General features: G+C 45.1%; 1 protein-coding gene across 1 annotated transcript in view; it reads right to left on the bottom strand.

Moving 5' to 3' along the window:
* Positions 1–20,007, bottom strand: part of LOC129496900 (myosin-13) — a 51,731-nt gene that overhangs the window by 29,626 nt on the left and 2,098 nt on the right. The window contains exons 2-16 of the mRNA XM_055305258.1: positions 19,633–19,776; positions 19,392–19,548; positions 17,513–17,540; positions 17,315–17,426; positions 15,954–16,046; positions 13,974–14,037; positions 13,784–13,882; positions 13,571–13,674; positions 11,042–11,180; positions 7,787–7,905; positions 6,914–7,063; positions 6,616–6,786; positions 5,545–5,854; positions 2,251–2,324; positions 2,063–2,150 (exon numbers count right to left, since the gene is read on the bottom strand). Of these exons, the coding sequence (XP_055161233.1) occupies positions 2,063–2,150; positions 2,251–2,324; positions 5,545–5,854; positions 6,616–6,786; positions 6,914–7,063; positions 7,787–7,905; positions 11,042–11,180; positions 13,571–13,674; positions 13,784–13,882; positions 13,974–14,037; positions 15,954–16,046; positions 17,315–17,426; positions 17,513–17,540; positions 19,392–19,548; positions 19,633–19,776 (1,852 nt within the window). The remainder of the gene's footprint in view (positions 1–2,062; positions 2,151–2,250; positions 2,325–5,544; positions 5,855–6,615; positions 6,787–6,913; positions 7,064–7,786; positions 7,906–11,041; positions 11,181–13,570; positions 13,675–13,783; positions 13,883–13,973; positions 14,038–15,953; positions 16,047–17,314; positions 17,427–17,512; positions 17,541–19,391; positions 19,549–19,632; positions 19,777–20,007) is intronic.

Raw genomic sequence — 20,007 nt, 5'->3', positions numbered from 1 at the left:
ACTCCTGCCCCAGTTCTGGACACCCTGGGGCAGGCACTTCCATCTCTGCAGTCTCAATCCCCTCTTCTAGAAAATGAAGACGCACCACTAGGTCCTTTCCAAAGCCTCGCTCATGCTCCTGAATCAGTCTTAGTCTATTCTCAGAAATCAGGAAGAAAACAGAGGGGTGCCAGAACAAAGGAAACGCAAAACAGAGAGGAAGGGATGGAGATTTTGTCACAATTTACCATCTAAGGGAAAAAAGAAACCAGTGGATTGCCAAAACCTAGAGGCATAGGTTGCACCAGGTGAGGGGCAATCTGTCTCCCTGTCACCTGATGCTTGTGGGCAGATGCTTTATGAACCAGTCATGCCATGGCACATTTGATTTGTGCAGACACGTTGCTCAAAAACAAATCGTCTTCTTGATGACAAACCAGCTACACGAAAGCCAACAATTTCGTTTGATGCATAACCAGAGATACAGCTCTGTTCCGACACTGGAGGAGAAATGGGCCATGCTGGGTGCACTGGGAGGGATGTAGTCTGCCCTGACAAGGCGAGTCAAACAGTGCACCAGCTGGCTTTTGCCTTTGACATAGGTTTTCACGGAAGATGGAATCCACTACACATAGTAGACATGGTTGTTGGGAGAGTTAAAATGTCTGGTTTTTGGTAATAATAATAATGGTAACGAGAATTATTATATTGATAATCATTATATTACTATAACAATAATATGATAATTATCATAATGATGGTTATTATAATCAGAATAAGAACTAATAATATAATTATACTGTACTATATAATAAACAATACAATCATCATTAATGTAGTAATACAATTATTTCCCCCACAGTGTTATCATTTCCCTCATGGTTATTATCATCCGTAACATTATTATCACAATTCTTCTTCTTCTTGTAATTATAATACTAATAGTTGCTATAATTGGCAGCCAGATAGACTGAGTATTCACAACATGCTTGGCCCTGCTTGAAATGCTTGACGTGCACTCACTCATGCAATCCTCGCAGCAACCCCGTAAGGCAAGTTGAGTGAATTAATATTTACAAAGTTTATAAGCACTCATTAGATAAATAAATGAATAGCTAACTAAGTGAATGCATGCATAAAATGCCACTTTAATCCTCATTTTGTAGCCCAGAAAGCTAAAGTACACAGCTAGGGGGTCCCATGGGCAGTGGCAGGTGGAGCTCGTTTTTTTTTTTTTTTTTTTTTTAGGGTTTTTTTGTTTTGTTTTGTTTTGTTTGTTTTTTCCCTCAGGCCTTTGAAACCCTCTGTTCACCTGTCACATTGCAGAGGCAGGACATTTACATTTGGAATAGATAACCTGGCTGTACATGAGCTGCCTCGGAACCACTGATCTATGTGACCATGTCTTTTTCTATTTGTGACAGATGACACTGAGACACAGCTACCCTCTAAGAATATTTGTGAATCAGGGACTGAGTGAGGGTTAAGGGTCCTACTACACTGCAGAGGGTTCTAGATCTACAATTCTCAGTTTTCCCATCTGTAAAGTGGAGATAACTCTGCTTACCTAGCTGTTGTAAGCAGGAGAGATGATAGAGTAACTGCATACCATAGAGGCTCTGGAAACGGTGGAATTGCTGCTGTTTTGACAGTGGAACACCTGTCTCTTTGGGGGAAAGGAGCCTTTGGGGAACCTTAGGAGAGTCCCAGCTCTGATGTGCCTCTCTACCTACTTTACTCTTTTCTGTATGACTTCTGAGTAGGGGAGCCAGAGAAAATACAGGATGCCAAGGTGAATTTGAATTTCAGATACAGTAAATCATTTTTTAGGGTAAGTGTATCCCAAATATTGCATGGGTCGTACTTATAGGAAGACATTGTTTATCTCAAAATCAAACTTAACAGGGCATCTGGTATTTTTATTTGTTCAATCTGGCCTTCCTTCATAGGATGTTGAGAGGTGTTAAACACCATACCCCTCTTCTCAGGGAAACACACACACATACGTGCACATGGATGCACGCACACACGCAGAAGTTTGCACACATTTCAGGGAGTCCTGTTCTGATGGATCCTTACTCACCAGGAGTCTTGGTCTCATTAGGAATCAGACATCGCACAAAGTGAGGGTGAGTGCTCCTTAAATTGGTCATCAATTTGTTTAAATTTTCCTGGGACACAAATCGGAACAAGCATATTTATACGTTATCAGCAAATGCCATTTCACTGGGCAGAAAATCAGCCAAACGGGGAAGCTGCCAAAACACAAACCCTGAACACAGCCGACACGGTCTGGAAAGAGGAGCCTTTCTTCTTCCCACCTTTCTTGCTTCCCCCGGAATCACCTGGAGACAGACACAGAGGGTGTGTCAGATGCAGCCCTGAGGACCTAGTGGTGCCCACCCCCCCCAAAAGCCCCCAGTTTTATTGACATATAACTGACATAGAACATTGTCTAACTTGCAGGTGTACTCACATAACAGATACACTTATATATTTTGAAATAGTTGCATTAAGTTTAGGTGCCATGTGTGCCCATACTCAGTTACAATTTTTCTTGTGATGAGAACTTTTAAGATCTACTCTCTTAGCAACTTTTAAATACGCAACAGAGTATTGTTAATTATAGTCCCTGCCGGTAGGCACAGTATGTTACATCTCAGAACTTATTTATCTTATAATTGGAAGTTAGTACCTTTGACACCTTCATCCAGTTCCTCCACCCCTCACTCTCACCTCTGGTGACCACAAAGTCTTATCTGTTTCTGTGAGTTCGGTTTTCTCAGATTCCACCTATATGTGAGATTGTACAGGATTTGTCTTTCTCGGACTTATTTCCCTTAGCATAATGTTCTCAAGGTCTATCCGTGCTATCCCAAATCCAAGATTTTCTTTTCTTATGGCTGAATAGTACACCATATTTTTTTAAATTTTTTTTTAAATTTATGATAGTCACAGAGAGAGAGAGAGGCAGAGACACAGGCAGAGGGAGAAGCAGGCTCCATGCACCAGGAGCCCGACGTGGGATTCGATCCCAGGTCTCCAGGATCGCGCCCTGGGCCAAAGGCAGGCGCCAAACCACTGCGCCACCCAGGGATCCCTTTTAAAAGATCGTATTTATTCATTTGAGAGAGAGAGAGCCAGCGAGAGCATGAATAGGGGTTGGAGGGGCAAAGGGAGAGGGAGAAGCAGACTCCCCACAGAGCAGGGAGCTTGATGCAGGGCTTGATTCCAGGACCTCAGGATCATCACCTGAGCCAAAGGCACATGCTTAATTGACTGAGCCACCCAGGCACCCTTACACCATATTTTCTTTATCCATTCATCTGTTGATAGACACTTAGGTTGTTTCTATGTGTTGGCTATTGTAAATAATGCTGCAGTGAACATGCACTTTAGGATATTTCTTTAGGATAATGGTTTTGTTCATTTCAGACATATTCCCCAAAGTGAGATTGCTGGATCATATGGTAACCTTATTTTTAATTTTTTGAGGACCTTCCAATACTGTCTTCCATAGTGGCTACACCAATTTACATTCCCACCAACAGTGCACAGTGCTTTTTCTTAGTGGTGGCCACATCCTACAAACCCTGAAATGGGACTTTTAGGTTTCTTTTGAAAGAACTGAAGGGTTTTTGTTTCTTGTTTGTTTAAGATTTATTTATTTGTTTGAGAGAGAGAGAGAGAGCAAAGGGAGAGATAGAGGGAGAGGGAGAGAGAGAATCTCAAGCAGACTCTCTTCTGAGTGTGGAGCTCAATGTGGGTCTTGATCCCAGGATCCCGAGATCATGATCTGAGCTGAAACCAAGAGTTGAATACTTAACTGACTGCATGACCTAGACGCCCCTACTTGTTTGCTTTTAAAATGAGCTAATTAGGGGATCTCTGGGTGGCTCAGCTGTTTGGCACCTGCCTTTGGCCCAGGGTGCGATCCTGGTGTCCCGGGATCGAGTCCCACCTCAGGCTCCCAGCATGGAGCCTGCTTCTCCCTCCTCCTGTGTCTCTGCCTCTCTCTCTCTCTCTCTCTGTTTATCATAAATAAATAAATAAATAAATAAATAAATATAAATCTTAAAAAAAAAACTAAAAATAAAATGATCTAATTAGGGGCACCTGGGTGGCTCAGCGATTGAGCATTGGCCTTCAGCTCAGGTTGTGATCCCAGGGTCCTTGGGATTGAGCCCCGCATTGGGTTCCTCACACGGAGCCTCCTTTTCCCTCTGCCTATGTCTCTGCTTTTACCTCTGTGTCTCTCATGCATATATTTATAAAGTCTTTAAAAAATGATCTAATTATAGAATGAATGATTATATTGCCTGTATTTTCACATTAAGAACATTAACTTTAAAATTTGATGCATTTAAGATAGTCCATAATTTTAAGAAGCCTATTTTGGCAATTATTTTTAAAATATGAGTAAACTTCGCAAGTGATACTGGCTTCTGCAACCATTTTGGAAAACAGTCTGGAGATTCCCCAAGAAGTTAAATAAACAGTTACCATAGGACTCAGCAATTCTACTCCTAGGTATACATCGAAGAGAACCGACAACATATGCCCACAGATAAACTTGTATACAAATGTTCCTAGCAGCATGATCCACAGTAGCCAAATGTCCATCAGTTCGTGAGTGGAGAGACAAATGTGTGCTATGCATGAACTAGAATATCACCCATCTATAAAAAGAAGTCAAGTACTGATACATGTCCCAACACAGACAAATCCCAGAAACATTCTGCTACATGAGAGAAGCCAGACACCAAAGCCCATACAGCATATGATTCCATTTACATGAAATGACCAGAATAGGCAGTCATAGAAGTGGAAAGGAGATTTGTAGTTGCCAGGACCAGGGGAAGGGGTGACAGAGCTGATAAAAGCCTTCTTGAATTCAATAGTGGCGATGGTTGCCCACCCTGTAAATATACTCAAGACCCCTGAATTTGCTAAAGAGTAAATTGTGTGGCATGTCAATTATATCTCAATTTTTGAAGCTTTTCTTTTTTTTTTAAATTTTTATTTATTTATGATAGTCACACAGAATGAGAGAGAGAGAGAGGCAGAGACATAGGCAGAGGGAGAAGCAGGCTCCATGCAATGGGAGCCCGACGTGGGATTCGATCCCGGGTCTCCAGGATCGCGCCCTGGGCCAAAGGCAGGCGCCAAACCGCTGTGCCACCCAGGGATCCCTGAAGCTTTTCTTTAAGTAATCTCTACACCCAACATGAAGCTTGAACCCATGACCCCTGAACCTAGAGTCATATGTGCCTCCGACTGAGCCAGCCAGCCACCCCACCTCAATTTTAAAAAGGTATTTAAAAATGTGGTATCAGCTCTTTTGTCCCCTGAGAGGCTCTGTTTACCTCTATTAGAGCTCAATCTCTTAAGGCAGAGAAAGAATAGGAGAGAGAAAATTGATTATCGGTGACAGACCGATACATCCAGCTTAGTCTGAAACTCACACTTGAATCCTGGTTCTTCAGGAGCAGCTCTGGGTTATAAGTAATTACACAGTTTTCCACACAGGGCACAGGGCAGTGGGGAGGAGAGAAAGAATATCACCTGCTTCTGCACCAGCATAGTTGGAAAAAAGGAATGACAGCAGCTTCAGCGAGGACTTCTGGTACAGCCCGACCACGGTCTCATTCAGGGGGTCCTTGTTCTTGTCAAGCCAGCCAGCAATGTTGTAGTCCACGGTGCCCGCATAGTGGACCAGTGAGAAGTGTGCCTCCGCCTTGCCCTTGGCAGGCTTGGGCTTCTGGAAGTTGTTGGACTTGCCCAGGTGCTGGTCATAGAGCTTGTTCTTGAAGGAGGTGTCTGTGGCCTTGGGGAACATGCACTCCTCTTCCAGGATGGAGAAGATGCCCATGGGCTGAAAGTAGGAGGACAGGCCATGACTCAGCATTTAATAGTGTGTTTCAAGGACTCTGTTGTCTGCAGGAGCCAAATACAACTTCTTTGGTGCTATGGCTCTGTCACCAGGAGCACTGCAGCATACAGCGCTAGGCATGGAGTAGGTGCTTAATTAATGCTTGTTGAACAAATGAACATGGAAAGAAACTGTATGTATATAAAGGTAGCTCACTTTTAGCAATAGGCTTATCCCACTTCCAAAAAAGGGAAAATTACATACAAAGACATAAAATAATATGAGTCATTTTGAAACAATAATGTCTGGATTTTTTAGTAGCCACCTTAGGAAGATAAACTCATTCCAACAGGACCAGTGATCAAAACATTGTGGGAATTCCTTTTCTTTTTTCTTTCTTTTTTTTCTTATTAATGTCCCCTGCTATTTTTATAGTAACATTATTCCAAGAACTCCACTGGTCTATCTTCCTTGGGTCTTCGAATAAGTCAAAAAGCTCTGCAATGCCATAGTTCCTCCTGAGCTCCCATTCCCATCCTTGAGAAGAACTGAGCCCTTGGATCTTAACAACCCATGTACCTCTTTAGGTGTCTGCATTATGCATGCTTTCCAAACACTTTTCTCTGCAAGGGGACTCAGCTATCTGAAGGCTGGAAGAGTAGGGTTGGGATCACCATTCTATTATCAGGGTAGAGTGAGAGCAGATCGATGATGGTCCCAACCAAGGAGGAGCTGACCTTGGGGAGCAGCCTCTATTTCTCTACCTTCTCGATGAGCTCTATGCAAGCAGCCAGGTCCATCCCGAAGTCAATGAATTCCCACTCGATGCCCTCCTTCTTGTACTCCTCCTGCTCCAGCACAAACATGTGGTGGTTGAAGAACTGTTGCAGCTTCTCATTGGTGAAGTTGATGCACAGCTGCTCCAGGCTGTTGAACTAGGTGTTGCAAATAGCAAAGAGTTTGAGTGAGTTTGGAAAATCCAGTGGGGATTCAGCAAAGCAGACACAAAGTAGAATACCATTTATTCAAACAACTTAAAGGCCATTTATTCAAACAACTCACATCAAAGATCTCAAAGCCAGCAATGTCCAGGACCCCGATGAAGTACTGCCTGGGCTGCTTGGTGTCCAGCTGCTGGTTGATGCGGGTGACCATCCACAGGAACATCTTCTCGTAGACAGCCTTGGCCAGGGCACCCACTGAATTGGTCACCTTGAAGAAAGGTCACCCACCCAGCCCTCAAATTAGTGCTTTTATAGTTGTATTAAGTTGAAGCATGAAGCCAATGACATCTTCAAGGTCAAAAGCAGTTGGAGATTGGCAACTTCATATAGTCCAACCTAATATTAAATATTTCTTAAAACATTTGCTGGCTTAGGGTGTTGCCCTTCCTCTGAGAACTATCTCATTTACAAAGGTAGTCTTCTAACAACCATGGTTATAATACATGACTCTAGACCCTGGCTGCACATAACTGAACCAGAGGTGGACTTCTGATCCAAGTTGGGTTACACGAAGTATAGCTCTCTCAGTTTGGAATTGGGGCCGAAGACACTTGTCTCAGTCTTGTGGGAGGCTCAACTATGGAGATGTGAACTTGGGAGCTATGGGGTGGCCGTGGGCAGGAGGGATGCAGAGACTTTGTCCGCCTAGTGAGAATATAGAAGAGAAGGAGAACAATGACTGTCCATGGAACCCCAGGGGAGGACCTGCCCAAGGCCTGCCCCACTCCCGAGGGGTCTTTCAGTTCCTGGCTACAAGTCACTTCTCGATTTGCATTCCTTGAGCTACTCCTAGGGTGTAAGAATGAAATTTCCCTTAATGCTGAAGCCAGTTGTGTATGTATTTCTGACACCTGCAACTGAAAGAACCTTGAGATGGTGGTTAAAACAGCAGAATAACCGAGTTGGCTGAACTCAGAGTGTCTCCTTTTACCTGCTGGACGTTCTGCCCTTTGGTGACATACTCGTTCCCAACCTTCACCCTCGGACAACACAGGCCTTTCAGCATTTCTGCAGAGTTTAGACCCATCAGGTATCCAGCTTTGTCAGCCACTGAAAGAAGAGAGAAATGGTGTCACACAAAGATGGCAGTGGCTGATGGGGCCATTCTGGCCCTGGGACCTCCTAGAGATATTTCCTATAATCCTTATAGGTATTTTTAAAAATGTTTTTTAAAAGATTTTATTTATTAATTTATTTGAGAGAAAGAGAGGGAGAGGGGAAGGAAGAAGCAGACTCCCCGCTCAGCAGGGAGCCCAGCATGGGACTTGATCGCAACACCTTGGAATCATGACCTGGGCCAAAGGCAGATGCTTAACCAATTGAGCCTCCCAAGCCCCCTTTTTCTGGTGTTTTTATATTGGCCTCTGTGCATCAGGACTGGAATTGTCCAAGGAAGCTTCCATCTCATAATCCAGGGATGCAGGTTTTCCAGAACTGCCAGTTTTCCTTCTAGATGCAATCTTGAATTGAATGTTGATCTTCACCTACTGATATTTAAATTTCTTCCTTCCTTCCTTCCTTCCTTCCTTCCTTCCTTCCTTCCTTCCTTCCTTTTCTTTTCTTTTCTTTTTCGAGAAAGAGAGCAGGGGAGACAGATGGAGGGAGAGGGAGAGAGAGAATCCTAAGCAGAATCCCTGCTCAGCATGGAGCCCAATGTGCAGCTCAGTTTCACGACCCTGAGATCATGACCTGAGCCGAAATCAAGTGATGCACACCTGACTGAACCACCCAGGTCCCCCTAAATTTCATTTTTTAAGAGGATACAGTGACACAGTTACATTGGACTCTGATAATTCAACAAAATACTATTATGAGTAAAGGAAGCACCATTTGGATAGTTAACAATATATGTTAAGCAGCTTCCGAAATTTATGCAAGATGCCATGCTCATAGCTGAGAACGGACTACAAAACTTGACCCAGTCTTCAGGTGTTAGGAGAGGGTCAAAAGCAGTTGAGAATTGGCAATTTCATACAGTTTGTTGGAAGTTGAGTTGACTTTGGGATGTACTTGGTTGTCTGTGTTGAGCTCATCCAGAGGATAGAGAAATCTTACTCCTCTAGGGACAGCCCCTCCTTGGTTGGGACCATTACCCTAGAGATGGCTGGGGAATGAGATAATGAAAATCCAGGACTGTATTTGTCAAGTGCTTAATAAAAAGTCAAATATATCCTTCCTCTTGGCTCAAACTATCCCCTTCTCTCGCTTTGCACTATAGGTGGGTGGTATTCTTCTTGTCAAACTTGAAAGCTTGGGGTGATTACATCCTTCCTCCTCATCCCTGACATGCCTGTGGTCAGATAGGCACTAAATCCTGTTCACTTCACCAATGGAGAGCTGACATCTCCATTGTTTGGAATAGTATAGCGGCAAAGAGCCTGGACTCTAGACTCAAGATGGCCTGACATTCAGATTTTGGTCTTGCCTACTTATTACTTATTTTTCTCACTTGAAAACTGGGGTGGAGGGGTTGTGGCCATACCCCACTGGTTGGGTTGTCGTGAAATGGGCCTGGTGTGTGGTGAGCATTCAGCAAATATTCACTTGGATTGGTCACCATTAGAGGACCTCAGAGACAGATTCTGGCCCCCCACTTTTCCATTTGCAGTATCTTTCTGCTCCTATGCACTGAACACGGGGCTTCCAGGGCTGGAAGGGGGCCTGGGCCATGATACTTATCATATGATCCACCCTCGCTGAGGAGGCTGGTACACTTTCTTTTCAAGGACCTACACTGTTGGTGAACCTGACTGATCACAGATTAATTCACACAAACTTCCCCTGCTATGTGGAGAGTTCATGGTTTCCGGTGCCTACGTGTACATTCTAAACTATTTATCCCAGCACTCAAGGCCTTCTCCAACCGATACCAAGATAATCACTTTTTAATCCCCATCTCTTACAGATCTACAGCACACATCCTCTTCTGTAGCCAAAGTGGACCACTCTGGGTTTCAGTCTCATCACATTCCTTCCCCTGCCCCCTTCATCATCTTATTTCCTCTGCCCCGACTGCCTTCTCTCCTCCCTCTTCACCTTTTAGAATCCTATCCATCCTTCAAAGTTCAAGCCAGTACCCTCTTCCTCCAGGAAAACTTCCCTGATTATCCCAGTCAGAAGTGCTTCTTGCTCTGAACACTAAGTTTCTCTGTTGCCACTTGTCTGGCACACTGCCACAGGCCTGATTCCCAAATGGCCCCAAGAATTGATACCCCCTGGTACATTCCCTGCATAATCCCCTCCACTTGCAGAGGAGAGTGGGGGAGTGGGGGCTGGGAGAGTGGGGGGTGGAGTTGAACCAGTGAATGTTGATGGGCTATTATTCCTATGATGATGTCACTAACAGTTGACGTGGAATTAATAAAAAGAGGTCATCCTTTGCAACCTTAGCCTAATTAGGTGAGCCATTGTGGGCAGTGATAGAGTCACGTGTATTTTCCTGGCCTTTCTTTCAAAGCTATTGTTCCTGCCTATCATCTGGGGCTCAAGACACACTGTTTCACACATCATGGGGGATGTTAAAATAGGTAGAACTATTGGAGATGAACCAGCCTTTTACTTACAGAGCTTATAAGACATAGTGTGAGAAATGAGGCCTGATGAGCAGGGCATATGGTGGGTTGGTCCTACTGCTGGTAGCCCCTCCTACTTTCCTCTGCTCTGTTTCCAGGACCAGGCTGAGGGGATGGGGAGATCACCCCGGTGAGAGTCCTGAGGTGGGGAGGAGGGGAGACTGGTACACCAGTCCTTGTTTCAGGGTCAAGTTCAACAGATGTCAGAGTGGAATTGAAGGCAACAGGAGGAGGAAACCTCTTCACCTGGCGCAGGTGCTTAGGGCAGCATTCTGAGTTTTAAGGATGTACAGAGAGAAATTGAAGTCCACAGAACAGGTAAATGTCTACCCTTAAGATAACAGGTAAACCGTGATGGTGAGAGGTAGTGGTGTGAACAGTGATTATTCATTCATGAGAATGATGTCTTTTGTTTTTCAAGGGTCCACCACTCTACGATTCCTGGACTTCTCCAGCTCAAGTACAATCAATGAGATTTGGACACCCCACATTCAGTTTGTGCGACTTTTGAAGAGCAGCTCTGGGGATGAACCCAGAGCATATCTCATGGGGCCCCATCCACAGATAAGCACAGGTGCTGAGTCAGATGCCAGTCCCTGCATTGATGTGATTACCTTCGGTGCCATCTGGCTCGGCCTGCTCCTCCCGCTGCTTCTGCTTGAACTTCATATTCCCGTAGTGCATGACGGCCCCTGTGAGCTTGTAGATCCCAACTTTCTCCTCTGAACTGAAGCCCAGGATATCAATGGCATTCTGGGAATTAGAGAAAGGACAGTTGTCACAGGGACTCAGTTGCCCCTGGTCAAGACCTCACCCTTTCTGTACAGCCTGTGAGATAGCATTTGCCCAAAGAAGTGGATGACAGGGCGATATGTTAAGTTAGGGGTTAGAAACCATTTCTTTAACATGTTTGTGTGGAAAGGTGGAGATTATGGGAAGAAAAAGTGATGACTGCTTTCTTCCATCCAATAAGCACTGATTTGAATCCTTTTCTGCTGTACATATGTTTGGGGCTATTTTCTGGATGAGGCCACTGGGAACCATCATGTGACACCACAAGAAGGAAGTCTCATGAAGAGTGTCTGAGAAATAGTGCCCAACAGCTTGAGAGTGTGGCATTGTAACCCAGAAATTCTGGTGTTGTTCAGAGTTGAGACAATATGGTCTCCTGGCTATTAGAACTGGAAGGGGCGGTCATCAAAGAGAATGCCATCATTTTTCAAACAAGAAAGGGACAAACTTTTGCAGAGCTCTCCCTGTGCTAGGCCCGGGGTTAGGCACCCATCTATATGTCATCTCACCAAGTTGCTATGAGAACCTCATAGGTGTGTGGATCTTTCCAAAGTTCCAGGTGAGACCTGAGGCTCTAACACGGTAAGTGACCTACAGGTAGCATGTGATAAAATGGGCTGGAGCAAGCGTCGGGTCATTTCAGAGCCTACAACATTTGCTGATTTGGTTTTATAGCCGTTTGGCTCATGTCCTACCACAAAGATTTAAGCAAAAAATCCTTCCCTTGGATAGATGTATTGATTATGCAGCAAGACTTGCGGCCTGAGCCTAAGCAATGCCCCCTGGTGGAGATGGCATGTCTGGATGGGTCTGGTGAGCTGGTAGGTCAGTGAGCAGGTAAGTCCATGTCAGCAGGATGATATGGAACAATGAGGCACTCTTGGGGTGGCGCCCCCTTTGGGAGAGGGAGAGTCCAGGCCAGGAGCCCACCTGGGGGAGGAGAGGTCCTGAGCCATGATGGCCTCCTTGACTCCAAATCCTACCCCAGCAAATGCATCTCTGTGTCGTAGGAAGGGATTAAAAGAGAAAACCTTTCACTTGACATCGAAAGGAACCAGGTGAAAGGGTTAGTCTGTGGATCCTCTTGGGGAATGCAGACCCTCAGAGAGACCAATCCCCCTCTGCTGGGCCATAGACCATTACCCAGGAGAAGCCTGGAGGAAGATTAATTGCTTAGAGATGGTGTCTGCTGGTTAAAAATACAGGTTCGGGGTTGGACAGATCTGGCTTCAAGTGTTCCGTCATTTGCAAATTGTGTGTGTTTTTCTAAGACTCAGCTTTCACTTTTGTAAAATGAGGCAATAGTCATACCTATTGGTTTGAGGTTTTTGGAGGGGTTAAATGAGATAAAGCAGGGAGAACCACTCAACTCAGTTCCTACCACATATACATGCTCAATGCACTTATTATTATTATTATTACTATTCTAGTTTTTTTTTAATTTTTTTTAAATTTTTTTTATTTATTTATGATAGTCACAGACAGAGAAAGAGAGAGAGGCAGAGACATAGGCAGATGGAGAAGCAGGCTCCATGCACCGGGAGCCCGATGTGGGATTCGATCCCGGGTCTCCAGGATCGTGCCCTGGGCCAAAGGCAGGCACCAAACCGCTGCGCCACCCAGGGATCCCCATTATTCTAGTTTTTAACCTTGGAAATACTTCCCAAAGCTAATGGCTGGAGGCCTGACAGGTGCACTAAGGACGTGGGAGCCGAATGTGAGTCTGAGGAGGCAGGTAGCACGAAGTGTGGAACATCTGCTACACAGTGGGTTGTTTTTCCTGCTTGATACTTTACTGTATTTTTAAAATTTTCTTCAAGAACCGTGTAGATGGGGGATCCCTGGGTGGCTCAGCAGTTTAGCACCTGCCTTCGGCCCAGGGCGTGATCCTGGAGTCCCGGGATCGAGTCCCACATCGGGCTCCCTGCATGAAGCCTGCTTCTCCCTCAGCCTGTGTCTCTGCCTCTCTTTCTGTGTCGCTCACGAATAAATAAAATCTTTTTTAAAAAAAGAAGAACCATGCAGATGGTTTTATGGCCTGAGAAGTTCCAACGAAACCTTCAAAAACCTTATACATGCAAAACTCGACTCTACCATGCTAGAGAATGGAACAGGAGGCCTGTTTTGGAGAACTTTCTGTATCCCCCCCTGGCATCTCCTGAGGTGGAGCTGAGTGGGGAGGGGAGCAGTCTGGGCTAATTGTCTCGACATCTTGAGATCTCTGAGATCTAGGGTCTGCTCACTGAGCATCCCTGGGTCCCAGTTTCTGATTAGATTGCTAGGATGCCTCTCAGTTCACAAACTTGGTAATTCTGTGCTGGAATTAAGAAGGAAGGAAAGAAAATGCTTACGTCAGTTGCCAGCAGTTCTTCACTGTCATTAATGCTGGCCACAGTGACCTCTCCCTGGCTCACGAAGGGGAAGTCAAAGGGATTGGTTGAAATGAGGAGCAAGTCTGTGAAACACGAAGGTCCCGTTAGCATCTCACACATGCATGATGCACTCTGGGTGTTTTCCCAAGGTGCCTGGTTTAGAGGATGAGACCAATACCCCCAAGAACTTACCGATTAGTTCTGGCTTCTTGTTTGACAAGATTTGGTAAAAAATGTGATAGCTTCTCTCACTGGATAACTGAAATGTCACTCTGGATTTTTCTAAGAGATCTAAGATAATAAGAAAGAATGTGGTTTCAGGTGTCTGGGAGGTGGCTGTGTCGCCAAGTACCATGGTGCCCGATATGGTGCCAGGACTCACAGGTTTCAATGTCCGCTGATGCCAACTTTCCTGTGGCTCCGAAATGAATCCGAATGAACTTCCCCTGTCCAATGGCAGGTTGACAAACATCACAGTTACTTTATTTATTTGGTATTGTGGTTGGTTTTTGCCAGCTGCTACCAGCCACGGGTGGGAAAGGTAGGGTCGGGGAAGAAGTGATGCCAGAAGTGGAGGACTGCCCTCCTCTCTGTCTGCCTGGCACCCAGAGAGTCCCCAAGCTGGGTTAGCCAGACTCAGATAGCTCTACCCAAAGCATCTGGCTCTGTTCATCCAGTTTTGGAGACACCTGCGGGCTTCCTCTCCAACTTCTGCTTGGGGCCACCTCACTCTTGACTGTCCCCTTGGTTTTTATCCTGCTCTCTGATACCTGGATTCCCAAAAGCTTCATGATACCTTTGATAGGCCTGCTTGGGCCATTTTGCCTGTCTGTCTGTCTCCCTTCTTTCCTTTCTCTCTCTCTCTCTCTCTCTCTTTGCCTCTGGGTATTCCTTGTGAGATTTCTTGCTTTGGTTTTTTTTACCACTTACTACAGGCAAACCTAGTTCCCAGGTTTGGGCCAGGCTCTCTGGCTACCAAAATATGCATTCAGAGTCTGAGTTCCTCCATTTTGAGGGGGGGCAAGAGGTGAAATTTTATGAGTGACCGAGCTCTACCACACTGTGAGCAAATCTGAAGGCAAAAATGTTGCCTTCTCTTTCTCACCCATAGAAGCTGGAATGTAGTAAGTACTCCACCATCACATTCTCAATATTTTCTGAATGAAGCTCAGGGAGAGTCAGTGAAGGGTCAGTGGAGGCATGAGTGAACTGTAAGGCTTGGTCTTCAGTATTGTTAGCTTCTCAGTGGAAGATGATGCAAGTTTTAGCTTGCAAATGTTTGTTTGCTGGGTGGAAGGTAGACAAAATAACACAGTGGGTTTTTCGTGACTTCTGGTTCAGGGCCAAGAGGAGAGGCCCATGTACTAAATAATGAGAGTGGCAAGGGGTAGGTATCTAAAGCATTTTCTTCCACTTTAAGCTGGTGCCAGGTTAGTGCAATAATGAACTTGGTGCAAGTATGTATGCATATCTCTGCTGCATAAAACGCACCCAGATCCTCTACAAGCAAGAGTTTTTAGTTGTACCCTAGGAAGAGAGATGTGCATATGGGCAATGCACAGAGGACCAAGGGAAAGAAAGACAGGTCAGGGCTCACAGCCTGATATCTGTATGTACTTTCACATCAGGGACCATTTTATCCTTGAGAAGCAATAATAAAACACAAGCTTGAGATTATCAAGCTCCCTATATGTGTGAAAGCCTGACGTGCTTCTGCAACTATAGGCATAAGTAAGGGCTTCACCTCATAGTAGTTGTTCACTTCATGGTACAGTGAGATTAGGTAGAGGGCTGGATATTTGTTTATTTGCCCTTGGTGGGACGGGGGGGGGGAGGTAAATGCCTCTTTGGATGGGCCAATCTTAAGTGAAATGTTGAAGGATAGAACATATCCTTCAGTATCTTTAACATCAACGTATTCCCAAGTTGTGGGCTCTCCTGCTTTCACCAGGTTTTTCCTTCTCCCAATGCCTTTTGACCTGGAGGAGTTCAAACCTATTCACTTAATTCACACTACAGTTTCCGTGTTTAACGAGGCAATGGAGAGTGCTCAATGGACTTCAGCATTTTAAAATGCTTCCACCTAGAGAGACCTAGTGACTTCAGGATGCTCAGAGCTAACACTGCCTTGTTAGAAACAAGCAGGTAAATCCTCCCTCTGTTGACAACAAGCCAACACACTCTTCAGTATATCAGATTATCCCAGCAGGGCTCAATTAATCTAAATCACTTAGGGGTAAAATAAGGCTGGCTCTATTCTAGTTTATGTGGGATTTTAAAAAAATATATATCTATCTCCAGCATTTGAAGAGAGGGTTTGGTTCTTGGGGAGTCAGGTGGTTAAAATTGGACTGGGTCTTACAAATCTCGAGGAGTTGTCATTCCTCACGGTCTTGGCATTTCCAAAGGCCTCCAGCAGGGGGTTGGCCTGGATGATTTGATCTTCCAGGGTCCCCTGAAAATAAACAAGAAAAAGCAAAGGGAAGACTTTAGAGTATCCTCTGAAGGAGCCCATGGTGACTTGAAAGTGTGGATGCTCTGGTCAGGGTCCAGGGAGAGATGCTGACCAGCTCAGCCTGGAGGCCAATGCAGATGGGTGAAGGAACCCATGGGCCCTGCCCCCACCACCCGAGGAGGCTTCAAATCCCATCCTGCAGAGGGTCTCCTTAGTTCAGCATCAGTGACTCTGGCCATAGCAGATTCCAGGCTTCCTCTTGATTTTTCAGACTGCCTTTCTTCTCTGATAACACTCCATTATAACTCATGGATTTTTTAGAATACATACCTCTGTTACTGCATTCATCATGACCCATCTATTAGACATTTGGGTTCAGAAGTATAAATAGAATTAATAGTATAAATAGAATAGAAATAATAGTTTAAATATAATAGAAAGTCACTGAAAAGATCATACAGTAGAAATAGCAGTTCTCAAAAAAATATTTTTAAGTCACAAAATATATTTCATGAGAATTTTTGCTCAGAAATCTGCTTATTGGGGCACCTGGGTGGCTCAGTCAGTTAGGTGTCTGCTTTTGACTCAGGTCATGATCCCAGGGTCCTGAGATGGAGCCCTGGGTCAGGCTCCCTGCTCAGCGGGGAACCTACTTTTCCCTCTGCCTCTGTCCACCCCCACCTCATGCTTGCACTCCTTTTCTAGTGCTCTCTCTCTCAAATAAATAATAAAATCTTTTAAAAAGTCTGCTTATAGAATGCAGAATTTTTACTCTCACTCCCCATGACTGTTTATCCTTTTGCCTCCAGAGCAGTTTTCAAACTACTGCCCCACCCCATGTTCTCCAAGTGTGATCCCTAGACCCATTGCATGAACAGTGGGATCATGATAGAAATGTGAAGTAGCAGGACTGTGAATGTGAGTTAGGAATTTCAATTCGAAATTCTGAGCCTGGGGCCTAGCAATTGGTTGTTAACAAGCCCTTCTGGTGATTTTGATGTATGCTCCCATCTGAGAGCCTAAAGCTTCCCTTCTCTGGAGGAGCATGGGATGTTGCTCAGGGTTGCTGGGCTGTTACTGATAGAGCCAGTGCTCCTGCCTAGGGCCACCAGGTGGAACCACCTCCTGCCTAGCCCCACAAGCACCCCTGGAACAAGACCTTGTGCCATGCATCTTGCTGAGCACTGAGCTAGGCATACCCTTGGTGCTCACCCCGTCTTTAAGCTGTCCTTATTCCAGCATATCTCCAGATGCAGGGAGCTGCTCACCTGCATCTTGCCTGGCTGCTGCTCCTTCTTCTTCTCCCCAGTGACTGCAATTGTCGCAAAGTACTGGATGACACGCTTGGTGTTCACAGTCTTCCCTGCACCAGATTCTCCACTGTCGATGAAAAGCACATAAGGTAAAGGAGTGGAAGGGACAACTCTGGCTTCCAAGTCATCATGCTGCAAACACAGGTTACTCACGTGATGAGGATGGACTGATTGTCTCGATCTAGAAATGCAGAGGGAAGAAAACAAAATAAAGAAACAGCAAATGCATGGGATATAAAAATAGGGCAATAGTGGGGGTGGTTGGAGTACATGGCTTTGCTGTGAACTAGCTTGGTGAAGACTTGGATGTGTCTAATCTTCCTGGAGACAATTTGTGTAGATTTCCCAAATGTGGGATGTGTAACGGACCACGCATGGCAAGTGAACAGTGAATCCCATGGAGGGAATGTGATTCTTGTTCATAGATCTATAACTGCTTGCCAGCAATTTCTCATCTCCTTTTCTAAGAAAGAAAGCAAGTCTCAGACTCAAGGCTCGTGGGAAGGCGCAGCTCCTAATTAGAATCTATGTGCACTGATTGGCTGTCATTAGGTTTTTCTTTTACCTTTACTCCATGTTTGTGGAAAGTGATCATGGGTTTCCACTTACAATCATTTATGAGTTGAGTTGTATCCCTCCCCCTCCCTCCAAAATTCACCTGTCCAGGTGCTTATGCCCATGACCTCAGAATATGACCTTATTTGGAAACTGGTTCATTGTAGATGTTATTAGTGAAGATAAAGTCATATGGGAGTGGGAGGGAGATGCCCTAATCCAATACGATTGGGGCCTTTATCAAAAGGAGAGATTTGGAAACAGATGCTCATAAATGAGAATACCATGTAAGCAAGGTGGCGCTTCTACAAAGGAACCCCAAGGATGGCCAGCAAACCACTAGAAACTGAGAGAGAGAGAGAGAGAGAGAGAGAGAGAGAGAGAGAGAACAGATTCTGCCTCTTAGCCCTTATGAGGAGAGGACCCTGCTGATACCTCAACCTTGGACTTTCCACCTCCAGACTTTGAGACAATAATTTCTGCTGTGTAAGCCACTCATTTTGTGGTTCCTTGTTGTGGCAGCCCTAGGAAATTCATACAAATAGTGTTATAGATCTTCCTTTTAAAATTGATGCAACTTCAGCCAATTTGAAGAAAGATATTAAGTGTGTAGGAATGGCTAGGATTGAGTGTGAGAGAGGAAGGGCTGAGGTTTGGGCAACCCAAGGTTTAGTAGATGAGCCTTTGTCTTCAGATCTCAGAGCCTTGCTTCTGCTTCTTAAGTCTGCACCAAACCAAGTCAGGTGAAAGTGGGAAAGACGAGAGTGACATGAAACATGGTGGCATGACCCGTGTTACCACATCTCTATTTCCTATGCCATTCTCGAAATTTAGGGAAGAGAAAGAGGAGCCCAAGTCTAGGGAAGAAGACAGTGCAGGGACATTGCTATGCCCAGTTCTATAACTTTGCATCCTCCAGGTTACTAATCTGGTCTTCTCCTTCTAAGCATGCTCATGTTAGGGGGATTCTTTGGAGGTAGCAGCAGGATATCTTCCTGTATTCCGTGTTCCCCCAAATAAGCATTTATGCAGCATGGCTTCAGCCATGAGCACTGACCTATGCACCATGGCTGCTACTAGGAGATATGCACCTCTGGCTTTTCATCATGGAATCATCAGACTCTCCTAAGGTCACCTCGACCATCACTGCATTCAGATAATCAAGGTCTCCAAAGGGCTTGAATAATTAGCTAAGATCCAGTCTAGCTAAAAGACTTGAATAATTAACTAAAAACTATTTTAAAAGATAGGGATTGGCGCAGCCCTGGTGGCCCAGTGGTTTAGCACCGCCGTTAGCCCAGGGTGTGATCCTGCAGACCTGGGATCAAGTCCCATGTCTGGCTCCCTGCATGGAGCCTGCTTCTCCCTCTGCCTATGTCTCTGCCTCCCCTCTCTCTCTCTCTCTGTGTTTGTCATGAATAAATAAATAAAATCTTCAAAAAATAAATAAAAGATAGGGATTGAAGAAATCACTCACCGGTCAGCATGAACTGATAGGCATTGTCAGAGATGGAGAAGATGTGGGGCGGGGCCTCCTGGCGCTTCTTGCCTCGGTAGGCCGTCACCACCTCGGGGTTGTACACTGGCAGCCACTTGTAGGGGTTGACGGTGACGCAGAAGAGGCCCGAGTAGGTCTGAGAAAACCAGAAAGTGCAACATGTGGATCTTGTCTTTACTCAGAGAAAGAGAGAGCTGGAATAAGGCTGAAAGGTGCTCACATAGATCATCCAGGCTGCATAGCGCTCTTTGAGGTTGTACAACACAGCGGGCTCGTGCAGGTGTGTCATCATGGCCATGTCCTCAATCTTATCAAATTTGGGAGGGTTCATGGGGAAGACTTGGTCACTGTTCAAAGTGAGGGTCTGGGGATCAAGAGGAAAAGCATATGATAGATAGGAGAGCCAATAATCTGAACTCTGCTTTGCTTTGTGTGGAAGTAGTGAAAGACTGTGATGTAATCACCCTATTACCATGAATAGCTTCATGGATCATTTTCATTCCCAGAGATGATCCACACATAACTGCCATTGGTTAACCCAATTCTGGCCAAACTGCGTAACCAGTGCTGGTCTGATGCCGCCCAGTCAGTGTGC

The sequence above is a fragment of the Nyctereutes procyonoides genome, unplaced genomic scaffold (genome assembly GCF_905146905.1).
Source record: "Nyctereutes procyonoides isolate TBG_1078 unplaced genomic scaffold, NYPRO_anot_genome, whole genome shotgun sequence".
Classification (NCBI taxonomy): Eukaryota; Metazoa; Chordata; class Mammalia; order Carnivora; family Canidae; genus Nyctereutes; species Nyctereutes procyonoides.
This window is presented reverse-complemented; position numbering and strand designations above follow the sequence as displayed.